The sequence below is a fragment of the Phoca vitulina genome, unplaced genomic scaffold, assembly GCF_004348235.1.
Source record: "Phoca vitulina isolate PV1807 unplaced genomic scaffold, GSC_HSeal_1.0 scaffold16, whole genome shotgun sequence".
Lineage (NCBI taxonomy): Eukaryota > Metazoa > Chordata > Mammalia > Carnivora > Phocidae > Phoca > Phoca vitulina.
Genome location: NW_022589719.1, coordinates 38,079,077 through 38,096,795, shown reverse-complemented (window position 1 = coordinate 38,096,795; position 17,719 = coordinate 38,079,077). Strand labels below are relative to the sequence as shown.

General features: G+C 61.7%; 2 protein-coding genes across 5 annotated transcripts in view; one reads left to right on the top strand and one right to left on the bottom strand.

The window, feature by feature from the left end:
• Positions 1–13,459, top strand: part of PHRF1 (PHD and ring finger domains 1) — a 28,850-nt gene extending 15,391 nt beyond the window's left edge. For 3 of the 4 annotated variants that reach the window (XM_032414625.1, XM_032414623.1, XM_032414626.1), the window contains exons 8-19: positions 838–935; positions 1,141–1,316; positions 2,010–2,139; positions 5,524–5,651; positions 6,724–6,905; positions 7,260–7,379; positions 7,865–8,019; positions 8,957–11,566; positions 11,846–12,003; positions 12,149–12,409; positions 12,488–12,616; positions 13,077–13,459. In XM_032414625.1, coding sequence (XP_032270516.1) covers positions 838–935; positions 1,141–1,316; positions 2,010–2,139; positions 5,524–5,651; positions 6,724–6,905; positions 7,260–7,379; positions 7,865–8,019; positions 8,957–11,566; positions 11,846–12,003; positions 12,149–12,409; positions 12,488–12,616; positions 13,077–13,220 — 4,291 coding nt within the window. In that variant the 3' untranslated portion in view covers positions 13,221–13,459. The remainder of the gene's footprint in view (positions 1–837; positions 936–1,140; positions 1,317–2,009; positions 2,140–5,523; positions 5,652–6,723; positions 6,906–7,259; positions 7,380–7,864; positions 8,020–8,956; positions 11,567–11,845; positions 12,004–12,148; positions 12,410–12,487; positions 12,617–13,076) is intronic. The other variant, XM_032414627.1, reaches the window with a different exon arrangement.
• A 300-nt stretch (positions 13,460–13,759) lies between these two features.
• On the bottom strand, positions 13,760–17,283 carry IRF7 (interferon regulatory factor 7). Its single transcript, XM_032414628.1, has 10 exons — positions 17,053–17,283; positions 16,480–16,791; positions 16,234–16,396; positions 15,932–16,148; positions 15,586–15,641; positions 15,321–15,492; positions 15,060–15,137; positions 14,473–14,985; positions 14,267–14,385; positions 13,760–14,191 (listed from the first exon to the last, which is right to left on the bottom strand). The coding sequence occupies exons 2-10, from the start codon at positions 16,497–16,499 to the stop codon at positions 14,036–14,038; spliced, it is 1,494 nt and encodes a 497-aa protein (XP_032270519.1). The 5' UTR covers positions 16,500–16,791; positions 17,053–17,283; the 3' UTR covers positions 13,760–14,035.
• Between the last annotated feature and the right edge of the window lie 436 nt (positions 17,284–17,719).

The following is a 17,719-nucleotide window of genomic DNA, read 5'->3' as shown; positions in this document are numbered from 1 at the left end:
CCCAAACTGCTTTCCTTGAAGACTGCATCGAAGCAACTGGAAGGCCATGTTTAGACCACATTTACATCTACTCTCAGCAAATAAAACCTTTCTCTATTAGCTCCTCAGACTGGATTATGAAGTGTGAGGTGCCAACATTTGAAACTCTTGGGGCTGCCAAGTGACAGTGGGGTGGGGAAGGACAATCTGAAGTCTCAACCAACCAGAGATGAGCCTCCAGGTGCCGGCAGATGCAAGACCCATGCCACAGTCAGCCGCATGTCCCCCATAGGATGGAGCCAACCTGGGTCACGTGGCCACCTGAGTCAGTCCCTCCACACAGTATGCCTCCCGTGGAGGGTTCAGGGACCGTTGGGCCCCCTTTGGAGGACAGAGCTACCCGGCATGCCCGGGGGGAGGACTGCAGGAACATGAGGAGCCTAGTGTCTCCCGCCTGATGCACGTGGACCTCTTGAGCAGGCCAGCCTGCGCCATGTCTGCAGGGTCAGGTCTGGTGAGACGTTCAAGGCTGAGGCTGTCAGCAGTGCCTTCCTGTGTGCTCGTGGCCTTTTTTCTGCTGGGGAGAGGGAGCACTGGGTCCCTCCCTCTCCTAAGGACCCCTGTCCGTGGGTCAGGGCCCCACCCTCATGATCTCGGTTAACCTCACCCCCCCCCCCCCCGCCCCAGAGACCCCATCTCCAGATGCAGTCACTTTGGGTATTAGGGCTTCAACATACGGACGGGGGGGACACAGTTGTCTAGAGCAGGGTGCGCTGCAGTCTTGGGACACGTTCAGACGACAGTCGGTGGCTCACTCGGTTGCTGGAGCCCTTGTCTGCCTCCCTCCTGCTCCTGCAGATACCACATGGAATGTCTGGATCCTCCTCTCGGGGAGGTGCCGGTGGATGAGTGGTTCTGTCCAGAATGTGCGGCGCCTGGAGCTGCTCCTGCCGCTGGTAAGGCACCACCTCCCTCCCAGGCCAGGAGCGCTCAGGGGGGCTTCTTGTCTTCTGGGAGAACTTGTAGGGCTTTCTGTCAGCACAGCTGTATGGCGGTCCGTGGGGTCCGTGGATTCAGGGCAGCCCAGGCCCCGGGAGATGCCCCCTGCAAGGCTGAGGGCGTGGTGGGTACACGTCAGTCCAGGATTTTCTTTCTTCCCAGATGCAGGGCCTGTGAGCGAGGAGGAAGTCTCCCTGCTCTTGGCTGACGTGGTGCCCACCACCAGCCGGCTTCGGCCCCACTCGGGGAGGACCCGCGCCATTGCCAGGACACGGCAGAGCGAGAGAGTCCGAGCAACCGTGAACCGGAATCGGATCTCCACCGCCAGGAGGATCCAGGTGGGTGCGCGCGCCGTTGTGTCTGCCAGTCCTGCTGCAGAGCCGCTCCCACTTGAGCCCCTCTGGGTGCTACCCACCTTGTGGCAACACCGGCCGCGGGCAGCCCTGGGAGGGGCAGTGGTGGCTCTTTGCAGTCTGGCAGCTCACCCAGGGAAAGCGGCGAGCTGATGGGCAGGGGGTCAGAGGTCCTTGTGGGGGCTGGCCCCATCACAGATGCCTGCAGTCCTTCCTCACTTCCTCCTGTGTCCACCTCGTGCCCCATGTCCTTTCTCCCTGGTCCCCAGCCTGTGCCGCCCCCCCCTTTGCTGGGTGACCCTGCTGTGCACGAGCACAGTTCACTGCATCGGCCCTGGCTGTGCCGTTCACTCCTCACTGCCTGCCTCACCCTCATCCTTCATTCTCACCCTGAACTTGCTTCTTGGGAGGCCCTCCCAGGCCCTGTGGTGCCTGCAGGAAGCCCTCAGCCATTTGTCAGAAGCAAGAAGGGGACACCGGCTAGGCCTGGTACTGGCAGGACGAGGGCATCCAGCTTCTGTGGTTCCCTTGGTGGGGGCTGGCATGGGGCTCCTCCAGGGCTCCCAGGTGGTGCCACCCCCACTGGGGTCCTGCCCAGAGTCCTCTGTAGGGCACAGGGAGATGCGTGAGAAGCCCGAAAGCGGTTGCCCCGCTGACGGCACCCTCCTTGCCATGTAGCATGTCCCACGGTACCTCATGTCTTCTCTCCTGGACGAGACCATTGAGGCTGTTGCTGCTGGCCTGAGCCCTGCTGTGTACCAGCGCCCCGTGGCGCCCCGAGCCCCCGCCAAGCGCAGGAGGAGAGCAGGTAAGCCCAGGTGTGGTGGCTCGGCTGGTGGCCGCATGCGTGTGTCCCTGAGAAGCAGTAGGCCACGTGCTCGCCCCCCCCCCCCCCGGAGCTTCACCCCCAGAGCCACGTCAGGTTCTGCAAGCTGGCTTTTTCAGGTCACAGACATCCCGCACAGAAGCCCCTCCAGGCCAGGAGGGTCTGGTCCGCTCTGTCCTTCTGAACACCCACTGCAGACCTGCACGCGCATCTGGGCAACGTGGCCGCCCTGACCTTGGTTAGGAAGCACTGTGCGGGACTGGCTGGCAGAACTGCCTTTCTGCCCTAAATGCTGCAGTACACCAGGAAGACCTGGTTCTGGGCTTTTCTCTGTGGGAGCTGTGGAAATGATTGCCTTTCTTGTCCTTTGCCGCGTTGGTTCTGGTGATTTGGTCCTAGTAAGTCCGGTCCTTGCCTGGTGCCAGTAGGTCCCTCCCGGGGAGAAGCCTTGGGGCAACGCGTGTCTGGTTCCTCCCTCGCGTCATCCTCCGGCGCTGAGCATGGGGATGGCTTCCAGCGTCAGGCTCGAGCTCCGTTCTTCAGTGGGCGTGGGCTCCAGTGGAGAGCTCCCCCCCCCGGTCATCTGTTTAAGGCACTGTGGCTTATTCAGTGGGTCACAATCTGAGGTCTTGTAGCGTCAACTTTATTGATCCAGGTTTGATAGCGAGGACTCCTGCCCCACCTAGCCCTGCCCTTCCCAGCTGATGCCCCCAGCCCCCACCAGGCAGCCCTGGCTTCTTCGCACTAGATGTTAGTTTTGCCCGTTTTCAGACTTCACATAACAAGACGTTCACGAGATCCTGAATGTGTGTTGGTGTGTCACTCAGCATGGTGATTTCGGAGTCTGGGTGGTTGTGTGTGTCAGCGGTTGATTAATTTCCGTTTATTGTTGAGGAATATGGATGTTACACGGACATACCGCAGTTTGTTGACGCGGTTTCCTGCAGGGGGGTCCCTTGGCTTGTGTTGGGTTTAGGGCTGTTGCAGACAGAGATGCTGCGAATGTTCCGAATGTCCTTGTACCCTTGTACCAGTGTGTCGTAGGCACGTGTTTGGTTTCTCTGAGGAAGGAGAAGACCAGACCGTGGGCTCCCTGGGTCAAGATGCAGTTAAGGTTACCCGTGGCTCTCTGTAGCCGCATCAGCAGCATGAGAGCCGAGTGCTGCGCGTCCTTCCCAGCCCTGGGGATGGCCGGTGTTTGTCCTCGCCGTGACCGTGGGGTCTGTGCGACATCCCTGCCGTGCCCTGCGTTCCCCACCGTTGGGCTGAGACCCGGGTGCTGTCTAGCTCTGTTGCTGTGGGGGTGCGGGAGTGGGCAGCATGCATTCATGTGCCTCCCCAGCGTGGGCCCGTGCTCTGTGCATGTTCTCTGCTGAGGGTGGGCCGTCCCTGTCTAGTGGACAGAGCCGGGAAATCCATCCGAAGGTCACGCCGATTCTTGACTCAACTTATGAAGGTTATAAGGTTTTACTTGTCTCCCATCCGCGTCTCTCGTTTCTCGTGTCAGGAATCCCACATTTCAGTGCTAGCTCGTGTCAGTGCTCACCCTGTTTCCATCCCACAGGGAACAGCCTCAGAATAACAGTTCCAGGTCTTGCCAGCGCTGTAGTTCAAGGCGGGACTGGAAGGTTTTCCTTTTGTCCCCAGCGCGTACCCCACTAACAGCAGGCCGCACCCCCATTACCTGTGCTCGGGCTGAGAATAGTTCTGTCTTTGGTTATGCCTTGTTTGCTTCATTTTGCATGGTAGTTTTTTGGTTTTGGGTTCTTTTTTGGTTTTTTGTTTTGTTTCGTTTTGTTTTGGCTTTGCTAGTGAAGTCCGGTCCTTGCCTGGTGCCAGTAGGTCCCTCCCGGGGAGAAGCCTTGGGGCAACGCGTGTCCGGTTCCTCCCTCGCGTCATCCTCCGGCGCTGAGCATGGGGATGGCTAGTGAACAGCTAGTGAATTTTTTATTTTTTTATTTTTATAGGCTTTTTATTTTATAGGCTTCTCTCAAACCTTTGGAGGCATAGGGAGAAACGAATAGTGAACCCCCACACAGCCTCAGCTTCACTTCTTCCCCTTCACCTGCTCCCTCCCGTATTATTTTGAAGCACATCCTTCACGTCATCATCATTTTACTTGGAGGTATTTTGTAATGTGTTTCAGAAAGACACAGTGTTTTTTTCTTTCAGCTGAAGCGCAGTGTCTGTGTGACATCCGAGAGGGTGAATAGTAATTCCTTAACACCGTGAAGTAGTCTGTCAGTGTTGAAGGTTCTAATTGTGTCATAAATGGGATAGAATTTTAAAACCCAGTTTATCTGAATCCAGAGCCAAACAAGATCCCTGTGGCACTGGCGGCTGTCTGGTGAGCGTCTCCTTGTGCTCTGGACGGTGGAGGGAGCCAGGTCGCCGTCCGCGCCCCTCCCAGTCTGGCGGCCCGCGGCCATCCTCGGAGCCGCAAAGTCACTCGCCTTCACCTGGGACTTCCGTCTGTTTGGATTTGTGTTTGCAAGCTGCCTGGTGTTGGGAGCAAGCGGCGCCTGCTGGTCCCCCTGCTCGTGCTCCTCGCTCAGCCCCGGGATCTCACTGAGGGAGGCAAGGAGAGGCTTTCCTCCTGCGCCGGCTGCTTCCCAGTCCTGCGGGGGTTTGGCCGACGAAGATTCAGGCCTTGGTTTGTTTCTCGGAAGCACCGAGTTGCTGGTAGCGTCCTTGCGCAGAGCTTGGCTAGGGTTGTCAGCAGCGTTAGGGACGCACGGATTTAGACATGTGTGATGTGTTAATGGCATTCCACGATCGCTGCATCTCCATGGAATCCGCTCCGTCCAGGCTGAAGCCCCTGTCGGTTTCCCGGGGGTGCTGGAGCGTCATGGAGTGAGGGTCGCCCTTGAGCCCATGGTAGCGTCCCTGAGGTGACTGACCACGGCCGAACCCCGGTGGTGTGCGGTTTAATCTTTCGGACGTGTTCCTAGAGATGCGCGGTAGGTCCTCTGTCTTCCAGTCTGTGGGGAGAGTTCTCTGTGGTTCGACCAGGTGGGCACACACCTGGGGCCATTTGTTTCCTTTTACTCTGGATCACCAGGGTTGGTTGGTTTTTTATTTCATTTTGTTATATAATGATGTGAAATGTTTATTGGTTATAAAAGTCAGATTTGCAAATTGCTCTGCACTGCCTTGCTTTCCCTCTCTTGCTCCTCCATGGGGAAATGCTGTTTTTTAAATTATGGCTTATTTCTCCATTAAAAAAAACCCAGTACAGTGCACATGCTGTCTATATGCCAGGTCCTGGCTGTGTACGGCACATCCTTGAGGTGGGGACGCCCAGGGGCTGGGTGGGGGGCCTCAGGGCCCACAGGAAAGCATAGACTCTCAATGTGCTTTTTGTAGGAAGACGGAAGAAAGTGTCGGGAAGAAGGAAAACACAGTCCAGGTCGTGTGTGAAGAGCAGGAGCTCCGGGACGAGGTCTAAGAAACGCCAGGGTCGTGTGAAGAAGAGAAAAGGGAAAAAGTCAAAGGTAGCCTTGGAGGGTAGTGTTCCCACTGCGCCGGTCAGTTCCCTTGTGCAGCTAGGTGGTGGGATGCACAGAAAAGCCTCCTTTTTCTGTATTTAGTTAGAGGTCCACTGATAAAAATGAACATTTCCACAGCACACATTGAAGATGGGGCTGGGACAAGAGATTTTCCAGGACCCTTCGGAGCCGGGCGTCCTGAGGGGTTGTGTATGACTCTTGGCACCCCAGGGGTGGGCAGGCCAGAGGGTGTGGAGGCAGCAGGGCCGTGGCCACCAGCTTGTCCGGGAGGCAAGCAGATTGTTAGCTGGGTGGGGGAATGGAGAGAGGGCTTCTGGCTGGGGCGTGCGGCTGGGCTTTCAGCCGGAGTGGTCTCGTCCTCCAGCTCTCGCCACCAGGCTTTCAGAGCGGGCCCCTCGTGTGTGTGCAGCCCGTGTCGCATGTCCCTGCTCTGAAGTACTGTCCTCACGGCAGCTCCTGGCTGGACATTGAAAGCACATTAATACATGAAACACAAAGAGCTCGGTTGTGGCCGTCGTTCAGGTGTTTGCCGCATCTTTGTGTGAATTTATACTCAAGGTCATTGGCGTTGCCTGACCAGTGTAAATTCATGGAGTGTACGCCTGTGGAAACCTACGCCTCCGTTTTACATGGAGGACGGGAGCCGCCGCTCCGCTGGTTCATTGAGGTGGAGTTCCTGGAGGGATGACCACACGGGGGCATCGGCGGCACGCCTGCCCGTGTGGGGCTGCCGGTCCCCTCCGCGCTCCTCCTCAGTGTCAGGTCACTCATCACCTGGGTGGCCCGCTCTGTTGCTCGTGATTTTGCGTTCAGAATCAAACACCACCTGCAGTGGCAGGTGTGCCAAGGTCCTGCAGGTGGTTGTGTGGAGCATAGGTGGGGACGTTGGGACGTGTTCGTTGATTCTGTTGAAGCAAAACCTCTAGAGTGTTATCGTTAATACACGGGAGGCCCTTCGGCTCCGGTGTAGCATTTCCTCAGCCTACGGTGTGGTGTTTCTGGAGCCTTTAGCTCCCGGCTTGCTCGTCATTCCTTTCCTTTTGTGACTTTGGTTCAGAATGAAGGCACAGCCCGCTCCCGCATCGCACGGACCCTGGGCCTCCGGGGTCCGGCCCGCGGAGCCTGCATCCCATCTGTGCACAAGCCAGCAGACCCCTCTCTGGGGCTGATGCGTGCGGACATCGGAGTGGCCTCTCTGTCGCTCTTCGGAGACCCCTATGAGCTGGACCCCTTTGACAGGTAACTGCAGGGGGATCTCCCTCCTTTCTTTGTGGGCAGTGGCCTCGGATTTTGCATTTGCACAAGGAGGGTGAGGATTCCTGACTCCTTTTCAGATTCACGTAGGTGGTGTGTGTAGAAAGAACTCTCTACAACCTCACCTGCTTACGTGGAGGAAGGTCTAGTTTGCACATCTGCCCCACCTGCCCTGTGCCCACTCAGAGGCTTGGGCAGTTGCCAACATGAAGCCACTCCGTGGGGCCCGTGTTCAGTTTGGGGGCACAAGGGCTGCCACGTGTGCAGTTGAGGGGCTGGGGGTCTCCCTGGGCCTCCAGTGTGGGGTCACCATTCCTTTGGCCTGTGTGCTCTCTCCAGCAGTGAAGAGCAGTCTGCAAACCCTGCTTCCCCTTTGAGTGCCAAGAGGAGGGTTCTGTCACAGTCGGCGCTGCGTTCTCACCGGCCTGTGGCCAGGCCCGTGGCCATGGGGCTCTCCAGGTGTGTGCTGGCAGGGACCGTGGTCCGGGGGTGGTGGGGTGGCCACAGATTGGCCCTGCCTGCCCCGGGAGGAAGTGCTGCAGTCAAGGGCACGAGCTTGGAGTGGCAGGCCACGGTCTGCCTGGGCGCGAGCTGGGGCCGGGTAGCCACGGGTGCTTGGGGCCACCTCTGCCACAGAGCTGCTGCCCCTGGCTGGATTGTTTGCTTCTGTTTCACCCCTCAGATAACCCAGTGAAACCAGTAAACAGGCTGCCTGTTGGTGGCAGTTGGGGTCGGAAGCATCAGATGATTTCACCTCAAACAGCCTGCTTTTCTTTTGTCAGAGCTGCTGGGTGGGTCTGATTCCATCCACATGCAGGGGCCCGGCAGGTGGCCTCTTCTTCCTGTGGCAGTCAGGACCTGGGGGCGGGTGCCGGGGCTGGGGGGCACCTGGCTGGCTCGAGGGACTTGGGCATGGGGAGGCAGCCGTGGGTCTGTACCTGCAGGAGGAGCGTTCCTGCTACAGCGCCTGAGCCAGAAGTGGACGAGGCCCCCGTCCCAGACCTGGTGGGGAGCATCCTGTCGGGCCAGAGCCTCCTGATGATGAATGGCGCGGACATCATCATCCACAGGGATGGCTCCCTCAGCGCCAAGAGGGCAGGTGAGGCGGCCACTGAACGAAGCCCAGCGGTGTCCACGGGGACGCCCTCTCTGCCTTGACACTCTGGGAAGTTGAGGGGGTCATGTGACCCACTGCTTCTCCTTGTTTCTGAGCGAGCGGTAGATGAGACATTTGAGGAACTAAAATGCATTCTCTGCTGAAAATGGACGTAAAGGGGCACAATTTTCTCAGTTCGTCTCCGTTAATTCTACGTGATTTTCTGAGCAGAGTTGACAGGCTGGTAGTTTCTGTGATGATGGGGTCTCTGGGCCAGTCCACAGACCCTCAGAGGCCGTAACGTGGCTGGTGTGTGTGCTCACAGAGCCGTGGAACCAGCCCCTGTGGAGCCCTCCCCCATGTGTCCAGGCCCTGGCAGGTTTTTGGGTGGGGGGTGCCCAGCCATGGAGGATGGAGCAGACTGTGCCCCTCCCGGCCCCCCCTTTGTGACAAGCATCTGTAACTGGCAGGGGCACTTTCTACGGCCACAGAGCACAACTGTGAAACACAAGAGAAAGTCCCCACGGTGGCAGGTGAGCCCCGAGCGCTGCCCCCAGGCTCCCAGGTGCAGAGGTCTAGCTCAGGGAGCAAGTGGGAGGAGGCATATATTTATTTATTTATTTATTTATTATTACTTTTTTTTTTTTTTAAGATTTTGTTTTTTTTGAGAGAGCAAGCACACGAGCCGGAGGGTAAGGGGCAGAGGGAGAGGGAGAAGCAGGCTCCCCAGCCTGACACAGGGCTCAATCCCAGGACCCTGAGATTATGACCTGAGTCGAAGGCAGACGCTTCACCAACTGAGCCCCCCAGGCGTCCCAGGAATAGGCATTTACAAGCACAGCTTTTAGGAGAAAGCCATTGTGATCTGGGCCAGACAACGGACTGCGCTCCATAAAGGAGGTGGCGGGGACTGATGGCCGCTCACCCTCTTGCCTTTCAGCACCTGTTTCCTTCCCACGGAGCACCGGCCGGAGCACAGGTGGCTCGTCCCAAGGAGGGAAGCACCCTGGGCCCGTAGTGCCTCAGTCAGGAAGCGGGTTGCAGAGCGCAGGGCTGAGCTGTCCTGGCACGCCGGCGCCCTCCCGTGTCCCCGCACTCAGGACAGGGGCGACTGTGAGACTGGACTCGTCGGTGACCCCTCCGTCCGGTCAGACTCAGAACCTGTCAGGTGTGCGTGGGCCTGGCTTAAAGCAAAGGGACAGCCCCCGATGTGATGGCGACACCCGGCACATTCTGCCCCCCAACTCTGTGTCCTTGAAGACCTCTGCTAGCTGCTCTCACTTGCCACCTGCTGGCGCACTGCTGGGCCAGGCCCTGAAGCCGGTTCCCAGGAGGCCCGACCTCTCTGAGCTACCGAGGATACCCCAGGTCAGAAGGGAGGACAGCGGCGGCAGACAGGCGGATGCGGCTCCCCCCAGCGAGCAGCGTGTCGAGATCCCCAGCTCCTGCATCAGCCGGCTCACGGGCAGGGAGGGCCCCGGGCAGCCCGGCCATGGTGCCCGAGCGGAGGGCGAGCCCAGCAGCAGGGGCCCACAAGAGCCTGGCCCGCACTCAGGGGGCGGCTCCCAGTCCCCCGCCTCGCTGGGACCCTCGAAGGGGAAGGGTGTCAGCTCGACCTTTGAGAGCTTCAGGATCAATATTCCCGGGAACACGGCGCATTCCGGCAGACTCTCCAACCCTGGCTTTTGTAACACGTTCCGGCCTGTCGACAATAAGGTGCAAAGGAAAGAGAACCCCTCGCCCCTGTTCTCCATCAGGAAGACCAAACAGCTCAAGAGTGAGATCTACGACCCCTTTGACCCCACAGGCTCCGACTCCAGTTCTGCTGGCAGCAGCCCCGAGCACCTGGGCTCCGGCCTCCTGCCCTCTGAGATCACGCGCACCATCTCCATCAACAGCCCGAAGGCCCCGGCGTTGCAGACTGTGCGCTGTGTCACCTCCTACACAGTGGAGACTGTCTTTGGGACGGAGCCCGAGCCCCCTCGGGGGCCTTCCTCCAGCGGGCTCGAGCTCCGGGGTGAGGGGGCTGCTGAGGGCGCCTCCGACCTGGAGTGCGAGGGGCTGGGCAAGGGGGCTGCCGAGGGCCCGGGCTCAGCCTCCCGGGCACAGAGGCCATGCCCACCGGAGCCGTGGGAAGACAAGGACCAGCTGCCCTGCAGTACCTTCTTTGGCTCCGAGGAGCGGACGGTGACCTGCGTGACTGTAGCCGAGCCAGAGTCCCCGCCCAGCCCGGACGCTCCGCAGACGACCACCCACAGGATCGTGGAGCTGAGGTCCCCTTCCTGCTCCCGCTCCACATCCAGCTCCCGTGGCAGGAAGAAAGCCAAGAGGAAGCGGGCCACTGCCAGGGAGCACAGGAGGACCCGCTCGGGCTCCCGCTCAGGTTCCCGCTCCGGGGACAGGAGCTCACCGTCGGTGTCACCACCACTGGGTGAGGACCACCCCAAGAGGCAGCAGACCAAGTCCCGGAGCCGGAGGTCTTCCAGCGACCACTCCAGCAGCCACGAGCGAGCCAAGCGGAAGAAAGCGAAGGACGAGGGCAGGAGGAGGAAGAGGGAGTCCTGGGGCCATGGCCGGCGGAGGTCCAGGTCCCGCTCAGGCAGCCCCAGCAGCTCCTCCCACGAACGCAGGGAGAGCAGGAGGAGGAAGCGGAGGCGGTCAGGGTCCAGGTCTCGGGGGAGGGAGTGCTCACCCCCCAGCAGCCTGGAGAGAGCCCGGAGGCACCGGCACCCGCGGGAGAGGAGCCCACGGGAGAGGAGCCCACGGGAGAGGAGCCGGGAGCGGCCGCGAACCAGGTGGGGCTCCCATGAGAGGAGGAAGCGTAGGTCCAGGTCACCAAGGTCGCCAAGCACGGAGCATAGGTCCCGGGAGTACCAGCGCCCTCGTTCCCACGAGAAGCGGCCGAGGCCTCGCTCCCCAGAGAGGAAGTTGGCACCCGCTCCCGCGGAAGGGCAGAAGCCCGACAGGGAGCAACCAGCCAGGCCACCGGCCTCAGTGGGAGCAGACGCCTGCCCAGCAGGGGCCGAAGCCCACAAGGCCGTTCCAGAGGTACCGGCTGAGTGTCCGCCCGAGGACCTGGATTACGGTGACTCTGTCGAGGCAGGGCACGTCTTTGAGGATTTTTCAAGCGAAGCCTTCTTCATGCAGCTGGATGACATGAGTTCCCCACCCTCCCCAGAGAGCACAGACTCCTCCCCGGAGCGGCACTTCCCACCCACTCCTTCCGTGCCCCCAGCCAGCCAGCAGCAGGACACCAGCCTGGCAGTGGCTGTCATCAGACGGGAGGTGTCGCTGATCCATGGCGAAGATGCTGCACAGCCCCCGCCCCGGGCACAGAGCCCCGAAGAGAAGCCCCTGCTCCAGCAGGACGCCGCTGGGGCTGCCGTGGTGCCCAGCACCCTGGGAAGCCAGGCTGTGGGCGGAGTGCCCATGGGGAAGGAGGAAGGCCCCTCTCAGACCCCCTTGCTGCGGGCTAAAGCCCTGGTGAAGAGAGTCACCTGGAACCTCCAGGAGGCCGAGAGCGGTGCCCCTGCCGAGGAGCGAGGCCTGCGTGAGTAGGGTCCCGCAAGCACTTCTGGGGGTGGACTGGGGCAGCGTGGGAGGAAGGCCACTGGTTTGTGTGTGTGTGTGTGTGTGTGTGTTTGGGGGTGGGGGTGGCACGCGGACCTCTTTGGTCACTCGGGCAGCGTAGGCCATGGGGCAGGGAGGTGGCTGCATCCTGGCCTGTGGTCCTTGCTGCTGGGATGCTTTTCTGGAATTTTCCAGCCAGGAAGCAGCTTCTGGCCCAGGGTGGCCACAGAGCACCCACCTCCCCTGTGTTGGCCCTCAGGGACGCCGCTCCACAGGCCTCAGAAGCCCCGGGAAGGGGTCTTGGAAACAGAAGACATGGGTCCCCCGGTGGGGTTCCAGCAGGCATCCTTCTCTGAGCCCCCTCCCCCCGGATACACACTTCCAGAGTCCAGCTTCCCCGACGCTGAGCCCTCTCAGGTGAGTCCCTGGGCTGGAGGGACGTGAGCTGGCGCCAGGCCACAAGGCTGTCCGGGCTGGGGCTGAGGACTTCCCTCTCTGGCCGGGGCTCTTCCTGCTGTGGGGGTGGGGAGCGCTGCCCTGAGCCGTCTGTATTTCTGTCCAGGTTTATACAGCCAACCTGCCCCCTGCCCCAGCTCTGCCTGTGAGTCTCCCGCCGTACGCACCAGCCAGCCAGCCCACGGTGCAGTTTATCCTGCAGGGGAGCCTTCCCGTGGCGAGCTGCGGGGTCGCACAGAGTCCAGCCCCAGTGCCCGCGGCCCTGACGACAGCCCCCGAGTCAGCCGGCTATGCCGCCGGCGCCAGCAACTCCGAGGAGAGGTCGGCCGCTCCCAGGCCTGCCGCAGAGAAGGCCAAGAACGAGGAGGTGAGTCCAGGCCCTCCCTCCGGCGGGGGCGGGCTGTGTGGCCCCAGGCAGGGCGGTCACACGTGCGCTTGCTCTCAGTACATGAAGAAGCTGCACATGCAGGAGCGGGCGGTGGAGGAGGTGAAGCTGGCCATCAAGCCCTTCTATCAGAAGAGGGAGGTGACCAAGGAGGAGTACAAGGATATCCTTCGCAAGGCCGTGCAGAAGGTGGGTGCGGCCTCCTGCTGACCCAGACCGCGGGGTACCGGCCTAGGGCTGCGCAGCGAGGGCTGGGGCAGCGTGGGCACGTCCTGGCTGCAGCCAGAGGCCACTTCGGTTTTCCTGTCACCGTGGCTCGTAGATGCTTAGGCTAAGTAAGCATTGGTGTTTGTGAGGGGACAGGACTGCGTCCCTGTCACCTGTTCAGCGGGCGGATAACAGTAGGTACATAACACACCACACTTGCAGGTGGGAAAGCGAGAGCCCAGGGCGTCAGGGCCAGATGTGTGGCACGCCGGCCACGTGTCTCTGGCTGGGAGATGGACCCTCAGCAGCTGTGCAAGGCGGACCCAGCCGGCGGGGGGTGGGTGTCCCGCTGTGTGCCTTGTGATGGGGACCCCGCGGGCTCGGTCCCTGTGATCCCTGGGGAGGCTTCTGGGTCATTTGTGCCTCTCCCCCACGCCCCCAGATCTGCCACAGCAAGAGCGGGGAGATCAACCCCGTGAAGGTGGGCAACCTGGTCAAGGCCTACGTGGACAAGTACAGGCACATGCGCCGGCACCGGAGGGCCGAGGCCGGTGAGGACGTGCCCGCGCAGGGCGCCGAGAGCTGAGGCCGGGCGCGGAGCTGGGGCTGTGGGCCCCGCCCCCGAGTGATTCTGTTGGGAGTGGCAGGAGCAGAAACCTGAAGACGCCCAGCCAGCACTCCTGAGTTCAGGGTTACCGTGATCACATGTGGTCTGTGCACCTGTCTTGCTCACAGTTTAAAACTGGACTTTTTTATATGTATATTATAGATACACAGTTTCCATTGTGTTCTAATTTATCAAAAATGGATTATCTTTAGAAACTTCTCGATTGACTCAGTACTTGAAAGGCGAAGCCTTTGGTGATCAGGAGGGGCCTGGGGGTGGAAGGAGCTCCTTGTCCCTTCTCACAGATGACCCGATTTTATTTTCTATAGTAATAAGGGAAGGCCATGCCCCAGTTTTCTGTTGTTCCGCTCTGTAAGTGACGCTCGTGTTTGCTGCCTCCCACGAACCAGAGCGCAGTGTTGGTGGGTCTGGAAGGCGGGGGCCCTGCGCACAGCACAGAGTCAGCCGTTTGTGGTGCCCCCCCTCCCAGCACAGCTGCCAGGAGCAAAGGTCTGCTGTTCCCAGAGCGTTTTGTATGCTTTGAGTAGAGTTTGTTGGCTCTAAAGTGTGTGGCCTGTTTCTTCATTGTGAAGACAGAGGAGAGTGGGTGGGGGCAGGGGTGGTCACCTCCCTTCCTGGGCCTGTAGATCTTGTGGGCTCCCGGGAAGCCTGTGGTGCCCCTTCTGAGCTCCAGCCCCAACCCTGAGCCCACCCCTGGTCAGGACACCAGCGGGATTCTTGAGTCTTTTTTTTTGGGGGGGTCCTTTTTATTGGCTTGGAGAGGGGTCTGGCCCTCAGGCCGGCTGCTCCACCTCCATGAGGAAGTGCTCAAGGTCCTCGTAGAGGCTGTTGGAGCTGGACAGGCAGAGGCCGAGGCTGCTGCTGTCCAGGGAGGACACCCCTTCTCGCTGCACGCACTCCAGGTGTGCCCGGCACAGCCGTGGCTCTAGCTGTGGGGAGGGGAGGGTGTCGTCAGGCCACAGAGGGGCTACATGCAGCCTTGCCCCCAGGACCCCAGGCCTCACCTTCACCAGGACCAGGCTCTTCTCCTTGGGCCTCCCAGCTGACAGGTCCTGCCCAAAGCCCAGGTAGATGGTGTAGTGTGGGGAGCCCCGACGCCGGCGTGCCCGGAACTCCATCATCTCTGCAGGATAGGACTCTGGTGAACGGGGCCCCAGCAGGACAGGAGGGGGCAGGGACGGCACGGCCCCAGGTCAGGTGCGTCACTGACCTCGGAAGAAGGTGCCGAAGTCGAAGATAGGGGTGTCCTGGTTCCTCTGCAGCAGGCGGGGGGTTGTGGAGGGACTGGCAGAGCCCAGGGGCCCGCCCACCTCCCAGTAGACCTTGCACTTGCCCAGGCGCCGGGCCCACAGCCCGTGCCCCCGCAACTCCAGCTGCAGGCCAGGGGCCACGTGCTGCAACAGCTTCTCTGTGTAGTGCAGCTGCTTCTGGTCAGGGAGCTCGGCCGGGCTTGGGAAGGCCACGTGCTGGGGCTCCGTGGCCGTGGCAGCTGGGCTCGGGGGCCCGTACAGGAACACGAAGCTTGGATGCCACACCACGTCCTGCAGCACTGTGCGGCCCTTGTACATGATGGTGACATCCAGGGCCCTCAGGCTGGGCTCTGCCTGTGATCCGGGCTGTGAGCAGCTGGGCCTGACCAGCACCTGCTCACCGGCCCCTGGGGGGCAAGGCTCCACCTCTTGGGAGGGCTGCCAGGGCTCCAGGGCCGGGGCTGAGCCTGCATCTGGGGAGGAAGGCTTGAGCTGGCACCCGGTCCCCCAGCCCCTCCCTCCTTCACACACCCCTGGCTTCTCTCACCTGTCACCTGGGCCTGGTGCCAGGGGACTGTCCCGACTGCCCCTGGCAGGGACGGCTCCATGTCTGGGAGCTCCGGGCCTGAGGAGGAGAATGACGGCTGGGAACAGCTGTACTGGCCCAGCTGTGGCTGGCTCCCTCCTCACTCCCACCCCCACCCCACACCCTCTCCGTCTCCACAGGGACTCTGCCATCCTACCTGCTCCTGACCTGTAGCATGGAACCCTGCAAGGCCGAGCACCCCCACCCAGCACAGACTCTCACCAGGAGCTTCGGGGGGTACTGGGTCCACCCCCCATGCAGCTTCCAGCAGATGGTCCTCCAGGCAGCTCTGCTCTAGAGCCTGGAGCAAGAGGTCCTCAGCATTGCCAGTTGGGCCAGAAAGGTGGCTCGGGGCACAGGGCTCGGGGCTCAGCCCGAGCCTAGGGAGCCCGCCCTGCAGGGGAAGAGAGGGCCAGTGTAAGCAGCTCCCCAGCCCCTGAGAAGTGGCAGCCCCGACCTGGGAGCAAGGAGGGCAGAATGATCTTACCATCAAGGGTAGGGCATCTTCAAGGGTCTTCTCCTCCCCCTGGTGAATGCCCGCACCTTCCGAGAGAGAATTGGGATCAGGGGAGTGTGGGATGAGACGCTGGAGTGGGACACTTGGGTATGTGTCCCTGGGTAGGCCCCCAGAGCTGGGTGTCCCCTGCCATTAATCCCAGCAGGCCAGATCAGCTTTCCCTGCCCTCCCCAACGACCTGGCACCAGCCTCTTGGAGGCCAGTTTCTGAAAGCACGGAATCTGCCCCCGAGGCTGTCTCCAGTGTCTCGCAGCACCGTGTCTCTGCCCTGAACGTCCTGCCCCCTAGACGGCTGCCCTCCCCTGGGGCTCCTCACCTCTCCACCCCAGCTTGGAGCTGAGCCCGTACACTTTATGGGGGTCAGTGGGGTCCCCCGAGTTGTCTTGCAGCATCACAAAGCGCTGCGTGCTGCGCAGCGCACAGCGGAAGTTGGTTTTCCAGCTGGCGCGGAGTGCGCCCTCCAGGGCCAACTGGTCACCTCCGCCGCCGCCGCCACTGCTGGGCGGCCATCTGCCGCGGGCGACAGCCCAGGCCTGGGGAGGGGGATAGAAGGCGGAGCCTGGGGGCGCGGGCCACGGCCTGGGCCGGCCCTCCCACCTGGTTGGGTTGGGGTCCCACCTTGAAGATGCGCGAGTCAGCCTCTCCCAGGTCCTTCCGCGCGAAGTGCTTCCAGGGCACGCGGAAGCGTGTGCGGGCCGCGTCCAGCCACCGCAGGCCTTCGTAGCGGCCGCTGCTGACCTCCCCCAGAAGCCAGTCTCCGAACAGCAGGCGCGGGGGCCCCCTGCGGGCGGGGCGACCAGCTGGGTCAGGGTGCGGGCGGCCAGGCAGTGTGGCCGCGCGCCGCGGGGTGGGACGGGCGCTCACCTGTCAGGAGCCACGGCCATCGCTCCCTGCAAAGGACTGGCGTGGAGAGGCAGGCGGGCCCTCCGCGGGGAGGGGTGGTCACGGCCGGCAGGCAGGTGTTAGCGCAGGTGGGAAGCGTTAGATGGTGTGGTCCAGCTGTTACAGGCGTTGGGGCCACAGATGTGGTTGGGGGCTGATGGCCACGACGTTGCCGAGGTGTGGGGTTCTGGGCAGCGGTGGCGCTGATGTGACCACAAATGTGGGGGCGCACACACGTGAAGTCACAGGTGTTGAGCCAGCACCCAGACCCGGGCGGGAGGGCGCTGGGGGGCCCTGCGGAGACACCACCAGAATGGCCGCGGGCTGGGGCGTGCCCGGAGCGCCGGGAAAGCGAAACCGCGCGTGCCGGGAAAGCGAAACCTAAGCCCTAAGCCGGGAAGTGAGGGCTCCGCTGCTCGCGACCTGCGGCCTGCGGCCGGTCAGCGTGCGACCCCCACCTCCCAATCCCGCCCCGACTCCCGGGACCAGACCCTCCCCGCCACCGCCCTGCTCTGCACTGCCCTCGCGCTCCACGCGGGCCAGGGGTCCGAGTACCTGCGTGCCGGGCCGCCGGGGCGGGAAGGTTCGTCTCCCCGAGAGGCTGGGAACAAGCGCTTTTATGGGGACGGGCCGGGGGCGGGGCTGCAGGTGCCGCCGAGGAAGTCACGTGCTCTGGTGGCGGGTTCCCGTGTGTGTTACAGGGAGTTCCCCGGGCCCCCGCGCAGGTTCCTGGGCGCGGGTGGGGGTCGTGCAGGAGCGGCAGGAGTGGCTGGTCCTGCGGGGTCCAGTCACTCCTCTCCCTCAAGGAGCACCCCCCGCACATGCAGGGACGGGGCAGGGGGCCTCTGGCAACTAACGGGGGTGGGGAGGCAGCGGGGTAAGCTGAAGACCCCACACAAAACCAGGCTCTTCTTTTTTCCAGGAAAGTGGGTCATGGAGGAGGGCGTTGGGCAAGTGGCAGCCCTACCATTTGGATTCTTTTTTTTTTTCTTTTTAAGTAGGCTCCACGCCCAGAGTGGAGCCCAACCGTTGGATCTTTGCCATGAAGACCCGAGCTGAGATCCAGAGTGGGGTGCTCAACCGACTAAGCCACCTAGGCCCCCCCTTGGGATTTTTTTTTTTTTTTTTTTAAGATTTTCATTTTATTTAGAGAGCTTGTGGGCACGCGAGGGGAAGGGAGGGGTAGAGGGTTAGGGTCTCTGAGCGGACTCCCCACTGAGTG